Below are 21,636 nucleotides of genomic sequence, written 5' to 3'. Positions count from 1 at the left end.
TTAATACTATGTGCAAGAACCCCATTTTTCTCGTGAATGAGATAATCTTAAGTTAACACCTGTAATTCTCATTAAATAAATAAACTATAATTAAAATTTCCTGGAGGGCTGGGGATGTGGCTCAAGTGGTAGTGCACTTGCCTAGCATGCGTGAGGCACTGGGTTCGATTCTCAGCACCACATAAATGTAAAATAAAGATATTGTGTCCACCTAAAAAAAATATTTTAAAAAAAATTTCCTGTTTTTGTTTTTGTGAGTAGCAAACAAAGGCCACAGAAGGTAAATGTACCTGATGCAATCCTTCATTCCCACAGGTGGTCCTCATTTCTTCCAGTTCTCTGTTCAGTTCTTCGGGCTCATGTTCAGGTTTCCCAACTAATTCATTTTCTATCAACTCTAGGTGAGTCTCACTATAGTGTGCGCCTTGTTCAGAATAAGAATCAACGACACCAAATTCTTCTTCGTAAATCAATCCAATATTTTTAATAATTCAGTACTAGCAACATTCCTGAGAGAGGAATTCGAGTATTGAATTCCATAACAAAATCCACTTTAAAACATCACTCTTCACTTTGAAGTTCACTTCTATGGGAATCTGGTTTGCTATTAATGTGATATTACCCCTAAACAGCATATCTGCAAATTTTGTTCCAATTCCATGCTATAATGAAAATGAGGTAACTTTGTTTTGTTAAGCAGTAAAGAAGATCTAGTAACTTTTAGAAATCACATACAGAAAGAATTACATACAGGAGAAAGCTTGGTTAGTAAGTCAAATGATTTTAAATAATAAAAAATATTAGTATCATGAGTAGTTTTATATACTGTACCATTAATAAATTGGTAGGCTTTCCTGTTTTCACCACATTACAGCAATCATTTACCTGTATAAAAATAATTTCCTGATATATTATGAGACCAAATTTTATTTACCTAACAATAATATTTCTACTAACTGTGTATCTTTTACATCTAGGGAAAATGCCTTAATAGCAAAACAAATATGGTAATTATATTTAACTGAAGTATCTAAGAGGCATATCAAATGTCAATCATTCCTCAAACATCTAAGTTCTTACAATGCAAAAGACACTTTCATTTAAGTTAACTGAAGTTCTAAGTGCAGTTCCTATTTAGTCTTCAGAAAGATAACTAAAAGCTTCAAGTTACTAGATCTTCTTTTACAAAATGCTTCCTTAAAATTAGCTAAAAATATTTTTAAAATTAAGCCTTATTTATTTTCAAATAAAACCATTTACTGGTATAAATTTAATTAAAGGCTAGTAAGCAAGCAAAGGGAAATAAAGAGGTAAAGAACACTCCCCTAAGAACTTTCCTCTGGGGATAGTACTACTGCTAGTCATGCCAATCCAGACTGATGTGGGGGCTTTCTTTAACATATCACCACTTGTCTGTAGAACAGATATTTTGTAGTAAGAGAAAGGAGGATGATAGAATATGTACATAGGGTTTAAGGAGTGGGAAATTAATTTCTTATCAATTAATCATTTAATTGCCTTTTTACCACTAAGAGTACAAAACCCAACTTCATTCCTGCCCACATTCCTGCCTATATCTTAAGCCTTCACAATTCTATGTTAATAGAACCCAGGAGAATGAAATTGTTAACATTGAAATATGTAGGACAGACAAGTCAGAATGTCTAGTCAGAATGTTAGGATTAAGTCTGTATGAGGCATGACACATTAAAAAGTAAAAATCCTAGGACTGAAGATGTAGCCCAGTTGTAGAGCATCTGCCTAGCATGTGCAAGGCCCAATACCCACAACTGCCAAATTAAAAAAAAAAAGGGTCGGGGGAGAGGGTCCTAACTAAGAGACTTTTAAAAAATCAGTTTGATTGCTCTACTTTATTTCTAAGAATAATCTCTGAGAAATAAAGCTAAATGGAAGGCAAAAAAACAACTTTTGTTAACACATTATTGTAATTGGTGAAAAACCACAAGAATGTAGGAATGCTAATTCTAGATATAAAGTCACTTGTGATAATTTTCAAATTATAATACTTCTAAATTTCAATTACTTTTTCATGACTCAGAAATGACACATTCTGATTGTAGTACACACTAAAATTTCTATTTTGAAGTAACAGTGTAATAAAATGAATATTTGTAAATATCATCAAAGATCATGTCAAATATCATGTTATCAGTATTACATAAATTATTTATCCAGTATAATAGTTATATCTAATACCTCTATAGCAAATATTCAGTTTGTTCTCCTCTAACTCAGTTTAAACATATTTATAATGCCCCACAATGAGTTGGTTAGGATCTATCTCTAAGTACTTTCTGGCCTTCATGTTGCCGATTGTAGAGTTGTCTTGCAGTGCCTGGACTGTTATGATCTGCTCTGAGTTCGCTGTTCAGCCCTGAGTGCTAGTCACAATGCAGCAGGTTGAAGACAGCCTACTGGAGGATTGTCAAAACCTTCATAACTAAGATTCTCAACTTCTTATCTAAGATTTTTTTCATAAGTTTGCAGAAGAGTTCTCAAACTTCACCTCACTCTCCTCCATTTCATTCTTCTCATCCTCATCTTTAGTTAGTTGCAGGCCTTCCCACCAAATTCCCCAAGCTACAGCATACAATACTCATCAATATACAACCTGAAAGCCCTGTTTCTCCACTCCACAAAAGCAGAGTTGCTATCTGATCTTTGCTCTCATCAGTGATGAGACCTGAGTCTCCTTCAGGCAACAGACATTTTTGACAGAAAAGTGATCTCACCTCCAGACTGGGAGGTATGATAGTCAAGCAGCTCAGAAAGGCATCAGTAGTTATTGGGAGTCCTCAGAGCTTCCAGGTTTTAGAGATTTATTTAAGAGAATGCCTCTGACTTTTTTCCCCTGTAGTTTTCTTTATTTTGTGCCAGCTCAGAAAAAAACTCAAGGCAAATTTTAAAAATGTCTTTGTGAATGACTTTCAAGATTTTGCTCTGCTGGAGCATTTTCTTGGCAGATGTTCAGAGGCAGGTCCTCAGAGAACCACAGCATGGATAAAGTTGAGATAATTCTGGTTTGCAAGTACAAGGTTAGCCTGAGCAACTTAGCAAGTCAGTTTCAAATAAAAACAGCTGGGAATGTAGCTCAGTGGTAGAGTGCCCCTGGGTTCAATCCCCAGTAACAAACACACACCCACACTCAAACAACAAAAATAAAAACTGTAATATGTTAATTTAAGAACATAGTTTTTCGAGCTGGGATTGTGGCTCAGCGGTAGAGTGCTTGCCTAGCATGGGTAGTACCTGGGTTTGATTTTCAGCACCACATTAAAAAATAATAATAAAATAAAGGCATCATGTTGTGTCCATCTACAAAAAAAATTCATATTCATTCTCTCTCTATCTCTCTCTCTCTCTCTCTCTCTCTCTCTCTCTCTTAAAAAAAGGACATAGTTTTTCTATTAGAAGCCTACAATAAATTCAGACTTATGAAATATACTAAGTTGCTTAAACATTCAGAGTAAAGAATAATTTTCCATGTACTCTAAATCTGGGAGCAAAGAAATGACAATCATATCTAAAAAGAATAAGATAACAAAGTGATACTTATTGCAAACATATAAAGAAGGCAGGTATTTCTTAAGAGACCAATGCCTATTTTATGGTTTATCACCTAAAATAAAAATCATCATTGTCAGGCATGGTGATGCACAGCGTTAATCCCATCTTCTCAGGAAGCTGAGACAGGAGGATCACAAGTACAAAGACAGCCTGGGCAACTTAGTGAGAATCTATCTTAAAATAAAACTTAAAAATGGCTGGGAATGTAGCTTGGTGACAAAGTGCTTTCCTAGCATGTACAAGGCCCTGAGTTCAATGCCCAGTAACACACATGCACACACACACACACACGCACAACACTACAGCAACATTAATTCCAATAAACATTTATATATATAAATGTATGTGTGTGTGTACATATATATATACACACACACACACTAGTATTCAAACATTTGTAAAAAGCATTACTATAAAAATCATACAAATTATAAAATTTTTACTGTGCTAAATGGCTATCTTAAAATGGTCATGGATCCTAGAAATGCAGACTCACTTTCCTAAAAACCAAATTAGGGCTGCTATATAATTAAGGATTAAGCAATTCAAACAGTTAAGACTTTAGCTAACCACTGAAAAAAGATACAGCAGTAAAATATAATTTTCAGTTTTTCAATCTATTTATATTATATTATGCTACCTTAAATTATATTAAATATATACAGAAGCATATAAATTTATAAGAAATAAAGTACAAACAATCAATAATTTCAAAAAAATATCAATTCTATTTATGACATTTTTAATTGGGATATGTTAGTCTTACCTCCGAAGTGCAATCATCTTCTGTGGTTGAAATCTCACTTTCTGGCTACAACAAAAGTAAAACATGATTACAATTATGACATTTTTCCCCTGCTAAATATCATACTTTACAAAAAAAAAAAATTCTGCTTTACTAAGACATTGCAGTTAGTAACAATGATAGAAAATTCACAAAAATACTATTAAAAAACTAGTAAAAATTATCCAAATCTTTAAAAATTTCATTTCATTATGAATTATAATGACTTATAATAATCCATATAAAATTTATCACAAGGCATTGTTATAAATACAAAAGTAGCAAGAACTTTTACATATATAGTAGATGTCATCTGTAAGCCAAAAGCATCAAAGACACCATTCCTCTAATTCATGTAACTCTTTTAAATAAAAGTAAATCCTTAACATGCCATCAGAAAAGTTCAAGTTCTTTAAAAGAATCATCAGTTCTTGATGCTAAAAAGTCAATGACTTTGTCAAGCTTCCCTCAGGTGGATGTTAATGACTTTTTACTGCCACTACTTTCTAGTTAGAGGTAGAATGTTTTAAAATCTGGATGAATACTTACATCAACACAAAAGACCTGCTCATGCTTAAGCATTTCTTCATTGTTTAGAGTTCTCATTATTGTGGATTCAGGCATCACGGCTGATCCAACACCCTGAGAACTATTTATGAACATCTCCTCACTCTTTGATTGATCAATATTCAAGCCATGAACATCATTTTTACTGCTTGAGGTTTTCTTCTTTTTTGGCTTCTTATGAGGGTTTTGTCCATCCAATCGAGCTCTTCTTTGTCGAAACTGGGCAAGCTACAGGAAAAAAATATCATTAACATCAATGATAATTTTTCTTTGGGATCACTTTCTTTAAAAAATTAAACTATCACCAAAGTAAAACGATGATAATAATATAGATGACTTCACAGTTTCAGAATAACTATTGGATTGAATATTCGGGTTGTAAAGGTTGTAAAACTAGGTACTTGTGAATGAACTTATTAAATATTGAGGGGTAAGAAATGAACATGTCAAGTCTAAAGAAGAGGAAATTAGCTGAGTTAGAGGAATAACTCTTCTATAACTAGAATAGGGGAATAGAGGATTCACAGTATAATCTCTAGATTTAAGATTATATGAAAATACACACAAAAACAAGGAGCTCCAAACACACTTGTTCTGTTCTACTACTTTATACAAAAGATATTGTCTATAATTATCTTTTATACAAAAAAGATAATTAGCCTATTAGCTATACAAATGCTCACTGCAACCATATTTATAGTGGGAAAAACTTACAAGTAACTTAAAATTTTAAACAGCAGTGTTTTCTACCTTTTATCATTTGTCTGTCATCATCAGAATTTGTACCAAACCCTAGTCCATGATACGTTATCATTTACTTAACATATTTTAAACAGTGTATTTTCTTTAAATTTATTTTAAAAGGAGATGTAATCTCTGGCATTATTTGAAAGTTAATATCACTTGTTATTTCTTTTAAGAGATAAGTTGAAAATAAAAGAAATGATAAATCTATTACTGAAATTTTAGTAAGAGGTTGCTGAAGGCTATGAAAAAAATGGACAAAATAAAAGACTGTTAAAGAGAGAGAAGCATCAAACAGATTTTCATTATCATAAGTAGAAAGAAAACTGAAAAAGGTAAAAACTTTCTTACTATACTATCCAAAGTTTTTTAAGCCCTAAAATATTTTCTTACCACCTAAAATCAGAAGTACACATTATATACCAGGTAACACTAGAACTAATTATGGTGAACTTATATTAAAAATGCCAATGCAAGCCATTGCTATTAAAGACTTTGTGATATAATAGCAGGTATAAAGTAGTATTGTAGCATATCTATTTCTTTTCATGAAAGGAAAATTACACTTCATTTTTTAAAAGATAAGGCAAGTCTCAGGCTCATAGCTTTCAATGATTATATCCAGTATGAATTTAAACATCATTATATTCATAGACATAGGTAAATTCTGGAAAACTACAACCTTAACAACTTTTGTTTACATTTGGAGTTCAGATTACAGGTATTTTTCCTATTGCTCACTTACATTTTGTTTATTTATTCTTAAGAATTTTTTTGATGGACACAATACCTTTATTTTATTTATTTTTATGTAGTACTGAGGATCAAACCCACAGCCTTGTATATGCTAGGCAAAGGATATATTGCTGAGCTATTACTGTATTTTTTTTAAATACAGTAAATTTTTTGATTTTTATATAAAGCAACTACTGACAAAGACTTAAAGTTAATTTGAGCTCCTGAATCACTCTTAGGAGGAGAAAAAAGAAGACCACATGTAAGTTCCTTTCTGCCTTAAAAAGAGGAAATATATGCCTAGAATTACCCAAACTATTAACCAGACCACTTACAAAGACAGCAAATAAATTTTTTATTATCTAAAGTACTAAAGCAATCTTGCTAATGTTACTATCAAATATGTGGCAAATACATTATTTATAAATAACATTTTATACTTAAATTATCTGCTGTAGATGAAGAAAAGCATATAAACAAGTTTTATTCCCTTAATAAAGATATTTAATTCATAAGTCAGAAATAGCTCATGATTATACTTACAGAGTATAAAAATATATCACATTTAACATTTTTCCCAGTTATTTAGTAACTACGCAGTGTGTTGAGGAACAGGTGCACGACCAGTTGCCTCTATTTTCACATTATTAAGCTGCTGGAATGTACTTGAACTACTTAGAGCATAGCAGATCATTCTTAAAAATAAACTAACTAGAATATTGGCAAATACTTTATCTATAAATAGAATCAGAAATCCAGGAGCATTATTTAAAAGCATCCCTTAGAGAGAATGCAATGCCAAAAAATAAATACTAATAATGACATTTATAATATTTATACTCAATTTCAGAAACTTCTTGAAAAATCACGTTTCTGCATCAGAATATATTTAGTCAGCAAAATTTATCAAGGCAAAGATGAAGATTTTGCTTAAAATTCCAAGTGTTAGATTATATCAATAATTTATATCTAATATTTATTCAAATGCCAAATATATAACAAAGGAAAAAAATATTATCTTTGCATTATAGAAAGAATGACTTAGATCTGGGGATGTGGCTCAGTGGTAGAGTGCTTGCCTAGCAAGCACACAGGGCCCAGGTTCAACCATCAGCACAAAATGAAAGATAGATAAATAAAGAATGGAAAGTTTGATTTAAACAACAACAAAATAACAACAACAACAACAACAAAAAAAAACTCCAAAATACGAATATCTGTTACTAAATGCAAAAAAGAAGCACACAGATATGGAATAAAAAGTAGAAATAGTTCCATTATAGTATTTAGAATGAATCACTTCTACAAACATAATTAAAGATACTGTTCTAGGCCTATACTACTCATTATGTGAGTCATATTATTTTTTCAGAAAAATTAACCAGAAGGTAAACCCCATGAGGGCAAGGACTTTTTTCCTCCCTACTTCTATATATTAAAAGCCTAGAGCAATATTAAATAAATATATGTTGAATTTTTTATCTATTTTTTAAAAAGATGTTAGAGTCTGTAAACAAGTCTGGATGGGTGCCTGGCATTTTGCCAGAGGAAGTGGTTTGTGAAATAACGCCAGTGAGCCATTAAGTGTGGAGATTCCTGATTGGTTGACTGCCGTATCTAGTTTATGTTAATTAGATAAGCTGTGTGGAATGTATAAATACCGCTCCTGTCCTACAATAAACGGCTCCCATTCCTGCTGTATCAACGTACACAAGTTGTTTGTCATCCCCCAGCTAGTTTGCTGTAGCCAGACTGCGGCAAAAAGAAAGAGAGAGAGAGAGAAAGAGAGAGAGAGAGACAGAGAATTTTAATATTTATTTTTAGTTATCAGCAGACACAACATCTTTGTTTGTATGTGGTGTTGAGGATTGAACCCGGGCCGCGTGCATGCCAGGCGAGTGTGCTACCACTTGAGCCACATCCCCAGCCCCTATGTTGAATTTTTTAAAAGGATAATTTATCTTTTATTGAAAAGTCACCACACTAAGCAAGATCATATAAAAGGCATACCTAATTCTACTTTATTAAAATGTTCCATGGTTTCAAAATTAAAATGAATAATTTTCAAATTACTTGAATCACTCTTAAGAAGTGAAAGATAAAAGAATGAGACTAAGTGAATTTCTTTGTTCCTTAAAAAAAGGAAATATATGATTGGAATTACTGTAACTATTAAATAGACCAACTACAAAAATAGGTAATAAATAAATAAGAACATAAAAACAATCCTTCTCACTATAACCTCCCTCCTCCACCAAGAAAACCAAAACAGAACAAAAAGTTTCTCATAAAAAATAATATCCATAATAGCTTTCTGGTAAAACTACTGTTTTATAAAAATGTGAAAGGGATAAGATTGTATCATGTATTCAATTATTTATAGCTATTTAGTTTTATTTTAAATTTGAAAAATGGCAAGCTAGCAGATAAGCAAAAAAATCTGAATCAATTAGATAACCATCTGATACTGAAATCATGCACTTTAAATTACTGAGAAAACATTTATTCTAAAACATGCTGAAAATTCAGACTACAGCCATCTGTGTTTGTCATTTGGAAGCCAATTATAAAAGTGTTAACATGTGTAGTCACAGAAATAGTTGCAAGATGTACTGGAAAGATATTATGTTCACATATTTATCTTTCAAAAGTAGACCAGATCACAAGTAAAATGTCTTATCTTGACCAGAATATGAATAAACAACTGAATATAAATATATTGAGCTCCTTAAATTCAATATTTATAATTTTATAAATGATCATTCTCAATAAAACAATACATTTTCAAAATGTTACATATAAAAACATGCCAAGTTTTTATAATGTTCCTTCAAAAATAAATGACTAATTGAAGTCTGTTTAGGTTTTTGTGTGTACATTGACTATTTACTACATGCCAGGCACTGTGCTAGACATCAGTGAAACACATGGCCCCAAAAGTAGAACTTCACAGTATAATGCCAAACTCTATTATTAAATGGAGTGAGAAATAAGGATTACAGCAATTTCTTAAGCCTGGCAATCATTCATATATACATATATAGACAGCAAGAAGAGAGAGAAGAGGTGTATTGTGTTATAGGAAACTGTATTGTCCTGATTTTCTTTAAAAAGGACTTCCGAAAGAGATGTGTTGTAGTTTTATGCCTGGAAAGCATAAAAATTAGATTTATGTCCGGTTGTAAGTATATAGTTCAGTTATTTAACAAATACTTATTGACTGCCTATCATGAGCTATGACAGGGCATGTAGTGATAAATAACACATATGAACTCTCATGAATTGCAATCTAGTAAGAAAGATAATATTAAACAAAAAAGAAATATGTACATTCAAGTTATAAAAAGTGCTTTGAAGAGAAAGTATATGCATTAAAGACAGCATACAATGGAAATTCAATTTGTGGGACTGTGGGGAGAGGTCAGAAAATATCTTACTGAGACAAAAATGTAGAAGCTGATATATAAAAATCAATTTGTTAGGGGCTGGGGTTGTGGTTCAGCGGTAGAGCGCTCGCCTAGCACATGCGAGGCCCTCAGCACCCATAAAAGTAAATAAACAAAATAAATGTATTGTGTAGAAATAAAAAAATATTTTAAAAAATCATTGTTACCTGATCAATATTATAATCAGTGGCAAAACAAAACAGAACTAGAGTATCTGACTCCAAATCCAACCTTTCATTATACTAATTTGCTTTCTATGTATTTTTACGTCCTTTTTCATTGTATTTCACAATCCTAGAACATTAATTTTAAAGCATGAACAAATGAAATTGCCAAACTGACAAGTGTTTTTTGATGAGAGGAAAAACAAACGTGAAAATGCACATACCTCAAAGAGAATGTTACAAAAATATGTAATCTGGTAATCTCTATAGTATTTAAAAATAACTATAAAAAGTGATTTTTATGTTTTTCCTGTAGAAAATGGAAGAAATCCCAAATAATTCTAATTATGGTGATTATTTGTTCTTTGCAGGGCTGTCATTAAGCCTTTTTAATATTTCTTTATGGATGATAAACAAGAAGCTATATAAACTATCACAGAAAAACTTTGGTGGCCTAACCATGGAAACAAAAAGATTATAACGAATAACCTAAAAACCAGCTGAAGAAGGGCAAATGAGAGCAAAGATAAAAGCAACATATTAGGATGCTCTGAATCATATTTTCCAAAATAACAAAAAGGTACAAACCAGGCCTAGGAGAATGCCTGTAGTCCCAGCTATTTGAGAGGATGAGGCAGAAGGACCTCTTGAATGTAAGAGTTTGTGGTCAGCCTCAGAATTAGCAAGACACACCCCCCGTTCAAAAAAACAAAACAAAACAAAAACCTGTAAGAAAAAAATAGTGCTAAATAAAACTAAGGAAATCAAGAATGGAAAAGACCATAAGACTTTAAATCATTGAGCAACCAAACCTATTTATAGCCTATAATCTCATTCAATTCGATCACCTTCATGTTTAAAAAGAAAACAGATTCTTTAGCTTAAGGAATCATCTTAATTTTGTGTACTTCATGGCCTGGGTATACAGACAACCCAAATATTTCTTGAATTTCAAAACAATATGGACTACATATAATATAGTGCTGAGCTGTCATATAGTACTAGCTATGTGACAGTGGACAAGCCACTTTACATCAGGAGAATTCAGTTTCTTCAACTGTATAATGAAGAGATGCATTAGAAGAATCATTTAAAATTTCCTCCAGGTCTTGAGGTTTTTTGAGAAAATTTTTCAATTATTTCCTTTCCTTTCTCCTTTCTTTACCTGCAATTCTAAGGAAACCAGCATTTTACTTATGAAAATTTGTAAACTGTTGCTTGAAAATACAAGTCAACAAAAAGTATATAGCTATTACTAAATAATTCCAACTGAAAAATGGTATAGGATACAGAGAAAGTGGAATGATTCAGTGTTCAGAACGAATAACATCTAAGTACATAAAATTACCAAAACATTATTTTATTCTCATGTTATTAAGTATCATTCAGAACAAATTACTAGAAAGTTCCATAAAGGAGGGGATTTTTAATAAAAATCAATCATTATACACTCCAGGTCTAGAACAGTGACTGCATATAAGCTCTGAATAATTGCTAAATTTTTAAAAACTAATTTTTTGTGAAAGAGGCACCTCTAGGCATTAATTATAGGCATTATTTCTCAGAACTTCAGAACTCCTACATAGTTTCTTTAACCAAAAACAAACAAACAAACAAAAAAAACCCTAAGATGATATATTCAGGTCCATGGCTACACATGGGTATAATTACTTAATGCAATGTAATGTTATGCAGATGTCAAAAAATATTTTCAAAAAATTCTAATGTGGGAAAATGTTCTCAGTATAAAGCTGGGTAAAATAAGAGCACAAAACTGCATAAAATGAATCAAGTGGAGTTTTTAAATATATATGTACATATTAACAAACTATTAAAAATTAAAACAAATTATTAAAAATAATTACTTGTAGATTATGAGACTACAGGTAATTTTTTTCTTCTTTGAAAGATCTTTACTGCCTTCTACCCCTACATATCTTTAAGGAATATTCACTGATAATATTATCATGGCTCCATATGTTACTATAACTATTTTTTATGGTGCCTATGTTTTCCATTTACATCTGTTTATTTTATACATATAGATGCATGTAAGTATATATGCATGCACAGAGAGATCTCTGTATCTAATATGCACATATAAACATATACAACAAAAAACTTAGGTCATGAAACAATCTTTTTTGTTTCTTCCATGAATCAATACAATGATATTAGCACTAGAATACCAAGACAGAGTGAGGAACAAAGTGATAAATGCTAAAGCAGTGGCTACAGTTTCATATTGGAGTCTCATTTCATTTTACTATCACATTGGTTCCTATGTTTATGATGAAAACCAAGAGTGTTTTCTTTTTAGCCTGAAGTCAACTGAAGCCTGTACTCCTGGCTCTAGAGCAATCCAAATCAATGTGAGAGTTTCATTTCAGATGCTTGATAGAAAATGTCTAGCAAGAATATCATTTACAATTGCTGCTTGGGATAGTGTACTCAGTCTTTGTATGCTTATGTCTCAGGCTGTCTTCTCCTGCCACTGCCATTCCACCAACAATAATAAGTATTTTCTTAAAGAATAATAAAACTATATACCTACTAAAAATCACATCCAAATGAATAATAAAATAACCTGCATGACAGTGAAATGAAGCAGAGGTAGGTGGTATCAGATACCACCTACTGTCACTGTCATGCAGGTTATTTTATTATTTATTAATTTTTAAGTCTAGGTTATAAGTGATTCCTTCTGGTAAGCATATAGTTTTGGCAGGAAATATCAACTCAAAAATACAAGAACTGGGCTGGGGTTGGCTCAGTGGTAGAGCACTTGCCTTGCACGTGTGAGGCACTGGGTTTAATCCTCAGCACCACAGGAAATAAATAAAGATATTATGTTCATCTACAACTAAAAAAAATAGAAAAAAAATAAAGGAACTGCTACCTCTGTTCAGTTCAGTGATCCATGTTAATGGTCAATGGGTATCCAGTGTTCATCAATAGTTCCCAGGGACGTCTGTTTGATGATTTATATAATGAAACCATGTAGATAATATTAACAAATACAAGTTTTGCTTTTTTTCTTTTTTTTATTTTTTAGTTGTAGATAAACACAATTCCCATTTTATTAAGTTATTTTTATAAACCCAGTGCCTCATACCTGCTAGCCAATTGCTGTACTAATGAGCTACAACCCCAGCCTCACCAGGTTGCTTTTGATTTCACTCCCTCTTTCTACCTCATTTTCAAAGACACTCTCTAGTACTCAAGGACTAAGGGAACACAGGATTCATGATTTCTATCCAACTCTAAACCCTTGGCACTTGCAGACAAAACCTAACACAGTAGAAGTATTTGTAACAGTAACAAAACTGGAAATGACCTAAATGCTCACTGATGAGAATGGACACTGAGATAAATTTCTATAAGGGAATACTATCGCAGGAGTGAAAATGCTCTAATGATATTGAACAAAAGGAAAATCACTGAAGACTTCACATAATGACACCACTAAGTTCAAAAACAGAAAACTAAGTATAGTTTATGTACACATATGTGGCATAAAAAGCAAGGTGATGATAAATTCAGAACTATAGTTAGCTCAGGTGCTAGGGGTGGAATTAGATAAAGATTTTAATGCATTGATACATGAATGTTTTTAATCTAAGTGATAGGTGTAGAGGTCTTTTTTTCACTTGTTTTAATAATATATATATATATATATATATATATATATATATATATATATATATATATATATATATATATATATTTACCATGCATTCTTCTGTAGGTGAAATACTGAAGTACTTTTAAAGTATGTAGAACTTCCTTCTGAGGGAACTGGCCAGTACTTACAAGTTCTACCATCCATGACATCTGTTTTCACCCTCTTTTGATAAGAGGGGTGAATCAATTAGATTCTTCTCTTGAAAGTAGGGAACAAGGAAGTAGCAGAGCTGTCCAGAAAGGTTATAGAGAAGAGATATCTTGTATGAAAGATTCTAAAATTAGTGCATAATTTGATCCTCATGTAATTACAGCCACACCACTAAAATGACCTCTAAATTACAGTACACATGATCATCCTACAAGATAAATTGCAGCCCAAGACACTTTTCTCTATATCCAATACAGCCAGTTTTCCTTCTGGCATTAAATAATCCTTACAGAAGCACACCAAGTAAAGTACCTGGCTTATAAGAAATCATAATATATAATCACTCAAGTATTGCAAAATCATGCAAAGTGGCTCTATCAATGGGTTTAAAACTTTTCTGCTCTTTGAAAATCTTTTTAAAATAGTGAGACTTTCTGATTTTGGCATGGGGTGTGTTCTAAACAGTAAAAAGAACTTTTAAAAAGCTTACCAGGAGCTTCAAGTGTACAGCAAAATTTGGGAACCACCGGATAGTGGTTTATTTTATGAGATTTGCTTCCACTGTTTATATATTGGGTTTTTTTTTTGCCTTTTAAAAAAATTTTTAAAAATGTATTTAATGGGAAACCATTCCACTATATAGCATAGGTTTGAAAATTCACCCTATAATTTTTGTTCATACACAAACTGATGTGTAAATAAAGGAAGTTAATATACAAAAATATGGAAATGAGATAAGAAATGGTGGCAAGAATGGCATCAATTTCCCATGGCTTTTCAGATTCTCTGAGGCCCTACTACACTTCTCTGTCCTTCCTCTGAAATCTCTGCATTTTTACAACAACCCTCTCTTACCTCATCTTAACTAATCTTAGTTTTTGTTTTGAAACAAAGAAGTCCTACCAGAATTAGACTGTTTATATTCAGCAATCTTAATCAAATCAATACTTCATTTAAAAGAAATAATAGTTTTATTGCTTCATTTGTACAACAGTAACACATACCTACCACCTGGTGGCAGCATACCTACCTAAAAATAATAAATTATTTGGAAAGAACCCTTTCAGAGGTTAAGATATATCACACTTAAAAAAAAAAGTTTTCTGCTATATTTAGGTTAAAATTCATACTACTTTTAAGTGATACATACAGCCCCTCATTATCTGATCCCAGCATATTTCTCTACTCTAGTTTTCTGCTATATAGCTTTAATCTTCTAAATTCCAACATGACAATGATTTTAAGAATGGCTAATAATTCTTTAAGACTTTTTACAGCCTGACAAAATTCTAAAGTATTTTATACTAAAAGGCTAAATCTTCACATCAACCCCAGTACCAACATTTACAGATGAGTTACTGAGTTACAGAGAGGTTAAGTATAACTTTATAAAGACATATAGCCACTAAATGACAAAGTCACACTTGATCCCAAACAATCTGGGTTAGCCACTATAGGTTATACTTTTCTCCACAAAATTTTTGAAAAATTCCACTCAGATGTGTCTCATAAGGAACTTCTAATACAAAATATCCCAAACTGATTTCCCAATCTTGCCTGAAGTCAACAACTGAAACTGTTCTTCTTTTTCTCTTAGTGATAACACCAACCTTCTATCCATGTTCTCTCCTTTACCAACCAATCACGTTCTGATTTTATCCTCTCTATATTTCTTGATTATCCCCACACTTTCACTCCTATTTCACTGTCTCAATTGTAGTTCAACAGCCTCTAAATAGTTTTACCGTCAAGTCTATCCTCGATACAGCTGCAAAATGGATCAATCTGAAACTCAATCTTTTTAAGTATCAGTTAAAAATAATTTTTAAATGCAAAAATTTAAATGAATGAATGTATATGTAACCATATTACTCATTGTCCTAAAACCCATCAACATATCCCACAACCTTCAGGATAAAAATCTCCTTAACATGAAATTCAAGACCCTCAGGATAGAGCCCAGACCTACCTTCTTCAGCTTCATCTCTTGCCCTATCTTGCTTATACCTTTATACTCCAATAATACCAAGCTCTTGTACAACTTCCCCCAAGGAAGTCAAACTGTTCCACACCTCAGTGCTTTACTCTTCCTGTCTCATTTTCCTGAAGTTTCTACCCACACCTCTCTACTTTTTCACCAAGTTTTTCTCAAAACTTCAAGGCTTCATTCAGAGTTTATCCAAGCAAGAAGCCTTCTCTAACTGCCAAATGGAATCAGATATTCCTCCCTTGTGTTTTTTATAGAGCCAGAATAATATTACACTCCTAAATTTATAAATATCTGTTTTTGTTTCTGCCTACTACTAACTAAGTGAAGCTTGTATTTAACAGATTCCATGTCTTTCACATTCTACAGTCTAGCACAAGATATAACAAGCAATAAGTGCACAAATGTATTTATCAAATGAGTAAATAAGTGATTATCTGCACTTCACTTACTGTATTGTGGTTGACTTTCTACTCTATTAGAATGTGAAAATATTAGGCGCAGGCCTGTGGGTTTTTTTATCTCTGAATCTACACCGACTTGCATGGAGGTCAAATAAACATTAAATAGATTAATAAGACTGAAAATACCTGAGTAACAAAATGAAAGGAACATTTTAAGATCAAGACAGTGACAATGTACAGAATGTACTGTAGGGGTTGGGGTTGTGGCTCAATGGTGGAGCACTTGTCTAGCAAGATGTCCGGCTCTGGTTTCAATCCTCATCACCATATAAAAATAAATAAATAAAATAAAGGTACTGTGTCCATTTACAACTAAAAAAATTTTAAATTATACTATACTGTATACATGAGAATTTTAAAATGATCATTTATTAAAAGGTCTTGAAAAAGGAAATTTAGAGAAATCTAGAGAGAAAGAAACAGAAGACCAATTACCAAGAAAAAGATTAAAAAGTTGTATGTCGTAAAACTATTATCAAATGTTAACACTTAAGTCTTATGAATAAATGAGATACTTGGAGAACCAAGTCTCTGAATAAATTTTGGGAAATGATCATTTTAGGTGGTTTCTGATACCAGCAATAAGAGACTTCTAATTAAGAAAATTCTGGATTACTCTTATTAAATTCCAACCTAGCTGGTAACACTACACTCATTAAGAACTTATTCTGTCATTCTGCTCATTCATTCAAGAAGCAAATGTCAGGGACTGCCCTGTGCATGAGCTAAGCCCCTCCAAAAGCCTTGAGTAAAGGGGATATTGGACTGGCAACATATGCCACACCATGTGTTATAACAAGCAAGTGGCCTTTACCCCCACTCATCAAGGAAGAGCCTCAGCTCTGGGCTTGAGCAGTACCCAACAGGATTGGGCAACCCCTGCTGAAACACTATCCCCTGCCTTATTGGGGTGGAACATTCTATCAAATGTCTTTTCCCTAATAAACAGATGGGTTCCAAGTGCACTCGCTCTCTTGCCCTCTTGCCTTCCAGCGTGGAAGAGGACCCTTGAGGTGGCAGAGCAGGCCCATTCTCCACCTGAGAAACTGGTGTCCATGGGTTGCATGATTCTTAGCTGTTTCCTTACTTTAACGTTGCAGCCAGCTCTTTTGACCAGCTCATCTTGCCAGCATGCACAGCTGGAGAGAAGCAAACACTTATTGAATACCTGCTATTTGAAAAGCACTATGCTAGGTTGCATTTAATTGATATTGAGAGTTTTCCTTATAAAATATTCTAGAAAATGAGTCAGTAGCATTTTAAATATTTTAACAAAATGTTGTGTGTGGGGGGGTAAGATCCAAAATCCAACCTTTCACTGTACTTATTACCCAGGAGCATCTGTCTCTCCTACTTTGGAAAGCAGAGACTGTTGCCATTTCTCTATTTCCACCTCTTGATCTAAGTTTGCTGATTATGTGTCTGTTCAAAGTTAACTATGTTTAGTAGAACTGCTTTATAAATTTTGTTTGGTGTTGGGGACTAAACCTAGGAACTTGTGCTCTACCATTGAGCTATATCCTAGCCCAAGAATAACTATATTTATAATAGTTTTTCAATCCCATTCGAAAAGCACATGTTTATACAAATGAAATAATGTACATACTTTGTTTAGTTTTGTTCTTGCAGTAGTGGAGATAAAGAACAGTAGTGCTCTACCTTTGAGCTATAATGTAAGCTCCCCCCCTTTTTTTCCCCTCAGACAGGATCTTGCCTCAGCCTCCTGAGTAGCTGGGATTACAGGTGTATACCACTGCAACATCTAAACTATTTCTGATAATGTTGTTTTCACTCTATTTACCATGTCCCTCTCAGCCTGGCACCTGCCAGGCAACGCGGAGTTCGAGGCGCCTGCGCTCTGTGACGTGTCTTGACTCCCGCCTCACTCTGTGTTTACGTGGAGACGAAGATGGCGGTGGCGACCGCTGTACTCGTGTGGACGAGGAGGATTCGCCAGTGATTGCAGCGTCTGACTGGTTTTGTTCGGGTGGGGAGGCAGCTCCCAGCTGGGCCCTGTGGCCTGGGTCGCGGAGCTAGCCGTCCCACCTCGGTCTGAACCGATTTTTCCTTTCTACCCCCGACCCCCTCCGTGTTCTTTCCCTGCCTACCCCGCAGAAGCCATGGAGGACGAAGAAAGAAGGAGAAAGATAGAAGCTGGTAAAGCGAAGGTAGGAGAGCCAGGGACCGCAGGGCCAGAGGTGGGAGGCGGTGGCTGGGAAAGGGTGGGAGGAGGCCTGGGGAACGAGTTTGCGGCAGCCGAGTGCGCTGTCGGAGGGAGGTACTGCAGGGTCTGGGTTTCCTCCCCTCCCTCCTGTCCCTTTTCCTAGGACGTGTAAAGCCCGGGCGGCGCGCGGCCAGCTTCCCGAGCTCTGAGGGCGCACCCGGGAGTGCGTGAGCGGGGGTCTCAGCCCCCTCCTCTGCAGGCGGCTGGGGGCGGCGCGGTGGGGCCCGGGGCTCCGAGGGGCGGCACCGGGCGGGCTGCACTTGGCGCCAAGCTAGGGCCATCCCCACCCCCACAGCGGCTCTGTGCGCTCGCGATTTGGGGAGCAGTTGCATAGGGGAAGCTTTATTGTGGAGGTGTAGTTGGGGGCTACATCTTTTCTTGCACTTACCCACATAAATACTGGCAATGGCTGTCTTCCGGTTTGACTCATCTGAACTTAGCAATTGGAACATCTCTATAGAAAAAAATGAGCCAGTGAACACATGGTCTCTCCTTTCAGGTCCTCAAGAGATCTTGAGGAGGGGGACAGCCAAATACACACTAGCCACAAAAGGAAAACACATGCGCACACACAGGACACACATGGACACTGTATGACCGGTGCACTTTTATTTTCTAAGCCCCAGAAGTTACATCAGTAGGAAGTGACAGGGTAGGAAACTTCTCCCTGGACTGCCCTCTCTCTGGGGGGGTGACTGTAGTCCCTGGGGACCCTAAAGAACAGGGAGCAAAATGGTCAAGTAAGAAGCATCCTTAGAAATAATTTTGCCCAGCCTTCACACTGCAGATGAGAAACCCCCCTAGTATTCTAGTTGGCTTAGTGTTTTCTATAGAGGGAATTTTGGTCTTTAGGTTAGAGGTTTGCATCAGTTTTTTTTTTTTTGTTTTTTGTTTTGTTTTGTTTTGTTTTTGTGGGACTGTATTATAGCTCAAGTCCTTTGCTCCTACTATACCAGTTTATTTGGTCATGGTTTAGTAGAGAAAGTGTTTTGGTTTTTAAGATTAGAGTGCAGGAAAAAGTTCTTCGGCTAAGAGTTAAAAAGCTAAATTTCTTTGAGACTGTGGGGATAGAGATAAAATACCAGAATTTCACAAGTTCAATCTTAAAGACAAGTGTGCTCGATATCACACAGGTCTGGTGTGACCCTGATCAGAGTTATTCTGATCTGAAGATTTTGGCGTTTAAGGCATTAAGATAATTGCCTGAGTTGTTCATGGAGTTTTTCATCAGTATGTCTGAAACCATTAAATACAATGACGATGATCATAAAACTCTGTTTCTGAAAACACTAAATGAACAACGCCTGGAAGGAGAATTTTGTGATATTGCTATTGTGGTTGAAGATGTGAAATTCAGAGCACACAGATGTGTTCTTGCCGCCTGCAGCACCTACTTTAAAAAGCTTTTCAAGAAGCTTGAGGTAGATAGCTCTTCAGTAATAGAGATAGATTTTCTTTGTTCTGATATATTTGAAGAGGTCCTGAACTACATGTACACAGCAAAGATCTCCATGAAAAAGGAAGATGTTAACCTAATGATGTCATCCGGTCAGATTCTTGGTATAAGATTTTTGGATAAACTCTGTTCTCAGAAGCAAGATGTATCTAGTCCTGATGAAAATAATGGCCAATCAAAGAGTAAATATTGCCTCAAAATAAATCGCCCCATTGGAGATACTGCTGACACTCAGGATGATGATGTGGAAGAAATAGGGGATCAGGATGACAGTCCTTCAGACGACACAGTAGAAGACACCCCCCCCCAAGTCAAGAGGACGGCAAGTCACCTATGACTACACTCAGGGTTCAGGAAGCAATTTTGAAAGAGTTGGGGAGCAAGGAAGTTCGAAAAGTAAATTGCTATGGTCAGGAAGTAGAATCCATGGAGACCCCAGAGTCCAAAGATTTGGGGTCCCAGACCCCTCAAGCCTTAACATTTAATGATGGAATGAGTGAGGTAAAAGATGAAGAGACACCAGGCTGGACTGCTACCAGTGACATGAAGTTTGAGTACTTACTTTATGGTCACCATCGGGAGCAGATTGCCTGTCAAGCATGTGGTAAGACATTTTCTGATGAAGGCAGATTGAGGAAGCATGAGAAACTTCACACCGCAGACTGGCCATTTGTATGTGAAATGTGTACAAAAGGGTTCACCACCCAGGCCCACCTGAAGGAACACCTAAAAATCCACACAGGGTATAAGCCTTACAGTTGTGAGGTGTGTGGAAAATCATTCATTTGTGCCCCAGACTTAAAGAAGCATGAGAGAGTTCACAGTAATGAAAGACCATTCGCATGTCACATGTGTGACAAAGCCTTCAAACACAAGTCTCACCTTAAGGACCATGAAAGGAGGCACAGAGGTGAAAAGCCCTTTGTGTGTGGCTCCTGCACCAAGGCCTTTGCCAAAGCTTCGGATCTGAAGAGACATGAGAACAATATGCACAGCGAGAGAAAGCAGGTTACCCCCAGTGCCATCCAGAGCGAGACTGAACAGTTGCAGGCTGCAGCCATGGCTGCAGAAGCCGAGCAGCAGTTGGAGACAATAGCCTGTAGCTAGAGGTGGCAGGACCCGAGTGCTACGCCTGGGAAGCCGAGACTGGGACTACATGGATCGTGATCAGCGAACACCAGTTATTATGTTTTCATGGAAATGAATGGAGCAGTGTACTTGCTAGACATAAGGCAGTGTATTGGTTAGGTATTTTTAAAACTTTGTCAAGGAAATTACATTCCTAAGTTCTGACCAAACCATTTCAGTGTCCTCTCTAGTGTCTATTGTTGCCAATAAGCTCCCCTCCCCTTCTTTTTTATGATTTTAATTTGAGAACTCCTGTGTCCATTTTAGAGGTGAGAGACTTCTGTTCTATTTTTAATCCTCTACACTCGCGTTGTGAGTGCACTGCACAGAGTAATAATCGAGTAAATTGATTTCTTAATTGTCATAGTCACATGTGACTTATGGTCAAAACAGCAGTTTGAATAACTTAATAAACGTTCTTCATACAGACCCAGAAAATGCTGGTGGGTGATTGACCAAGAACACTGCGCAAGTGTGAAACCAAGTTCTGGAAATGCAGAATGGTATTAGATTT

At 35.0% G+C, this 21,636-nt stretch overlaps 1 protein-coding gene and 1 pseudogene across 1 annotated transcript in view; one reads left to right on the top strand and one right to left on the bottom strand.

Annotated features, from left to right (window-relative positions):
- Positions 1-18,819, bottom strand: part of LOC143640639 (A-kinase anchor protein 9-like) — a 55,536-nt gene extending 36,717 nt beyond the window's left edge. Inside the window, 6 exon segments of the mRNA XM_077108292.1 lie at positions 291-466; positions 834-885; positions 4,355-4,399; positions 4,922-5,167; positions 17,402-17,453; positions 18,212-18,819. Of these exon segments, the coding sequence (XP_076964407.1) occupies positions 291-466; positions 834-885; positions 4,355-4,399; positions 4,922-5,167; positions 17,402-17,453; positions 18,212-18,819 (1,179 nt within the window).
- Positions 18,820-19,651: 832 nt separating this feature from the next.
- LOC143640642 (zinc finger and BTB domain-containing protein 14 pseudogene) lies at positions 19,652-21,101 on the top strand (annotated as a pseudogene).
- The last annotated feature ends 535 nt before the right edge of the window (positions 21,102-21,636 follow it).

Source organism: Callospermophilus lateralis, unplaced genomic scaffold (assembly GCF_048772815.1).
Source record: "Callospermophilus lateralis isolate mCalLat2 unplaced genomic scaffold, mCalLat2.hap1 Scaffold_408, whole genome shotgun sequence".
NCBI lineage: Eukaryota > Metazoa > Chordata > Mammalia > Rodentia > Sciuridae > Callospermophilus > Callospermophilus lateralis.
The sequence above is the reverse complement of the archived record's forward strand: the minus strand, read 5'-3'. Positions and strand labels throughout refer to the sequence as shown.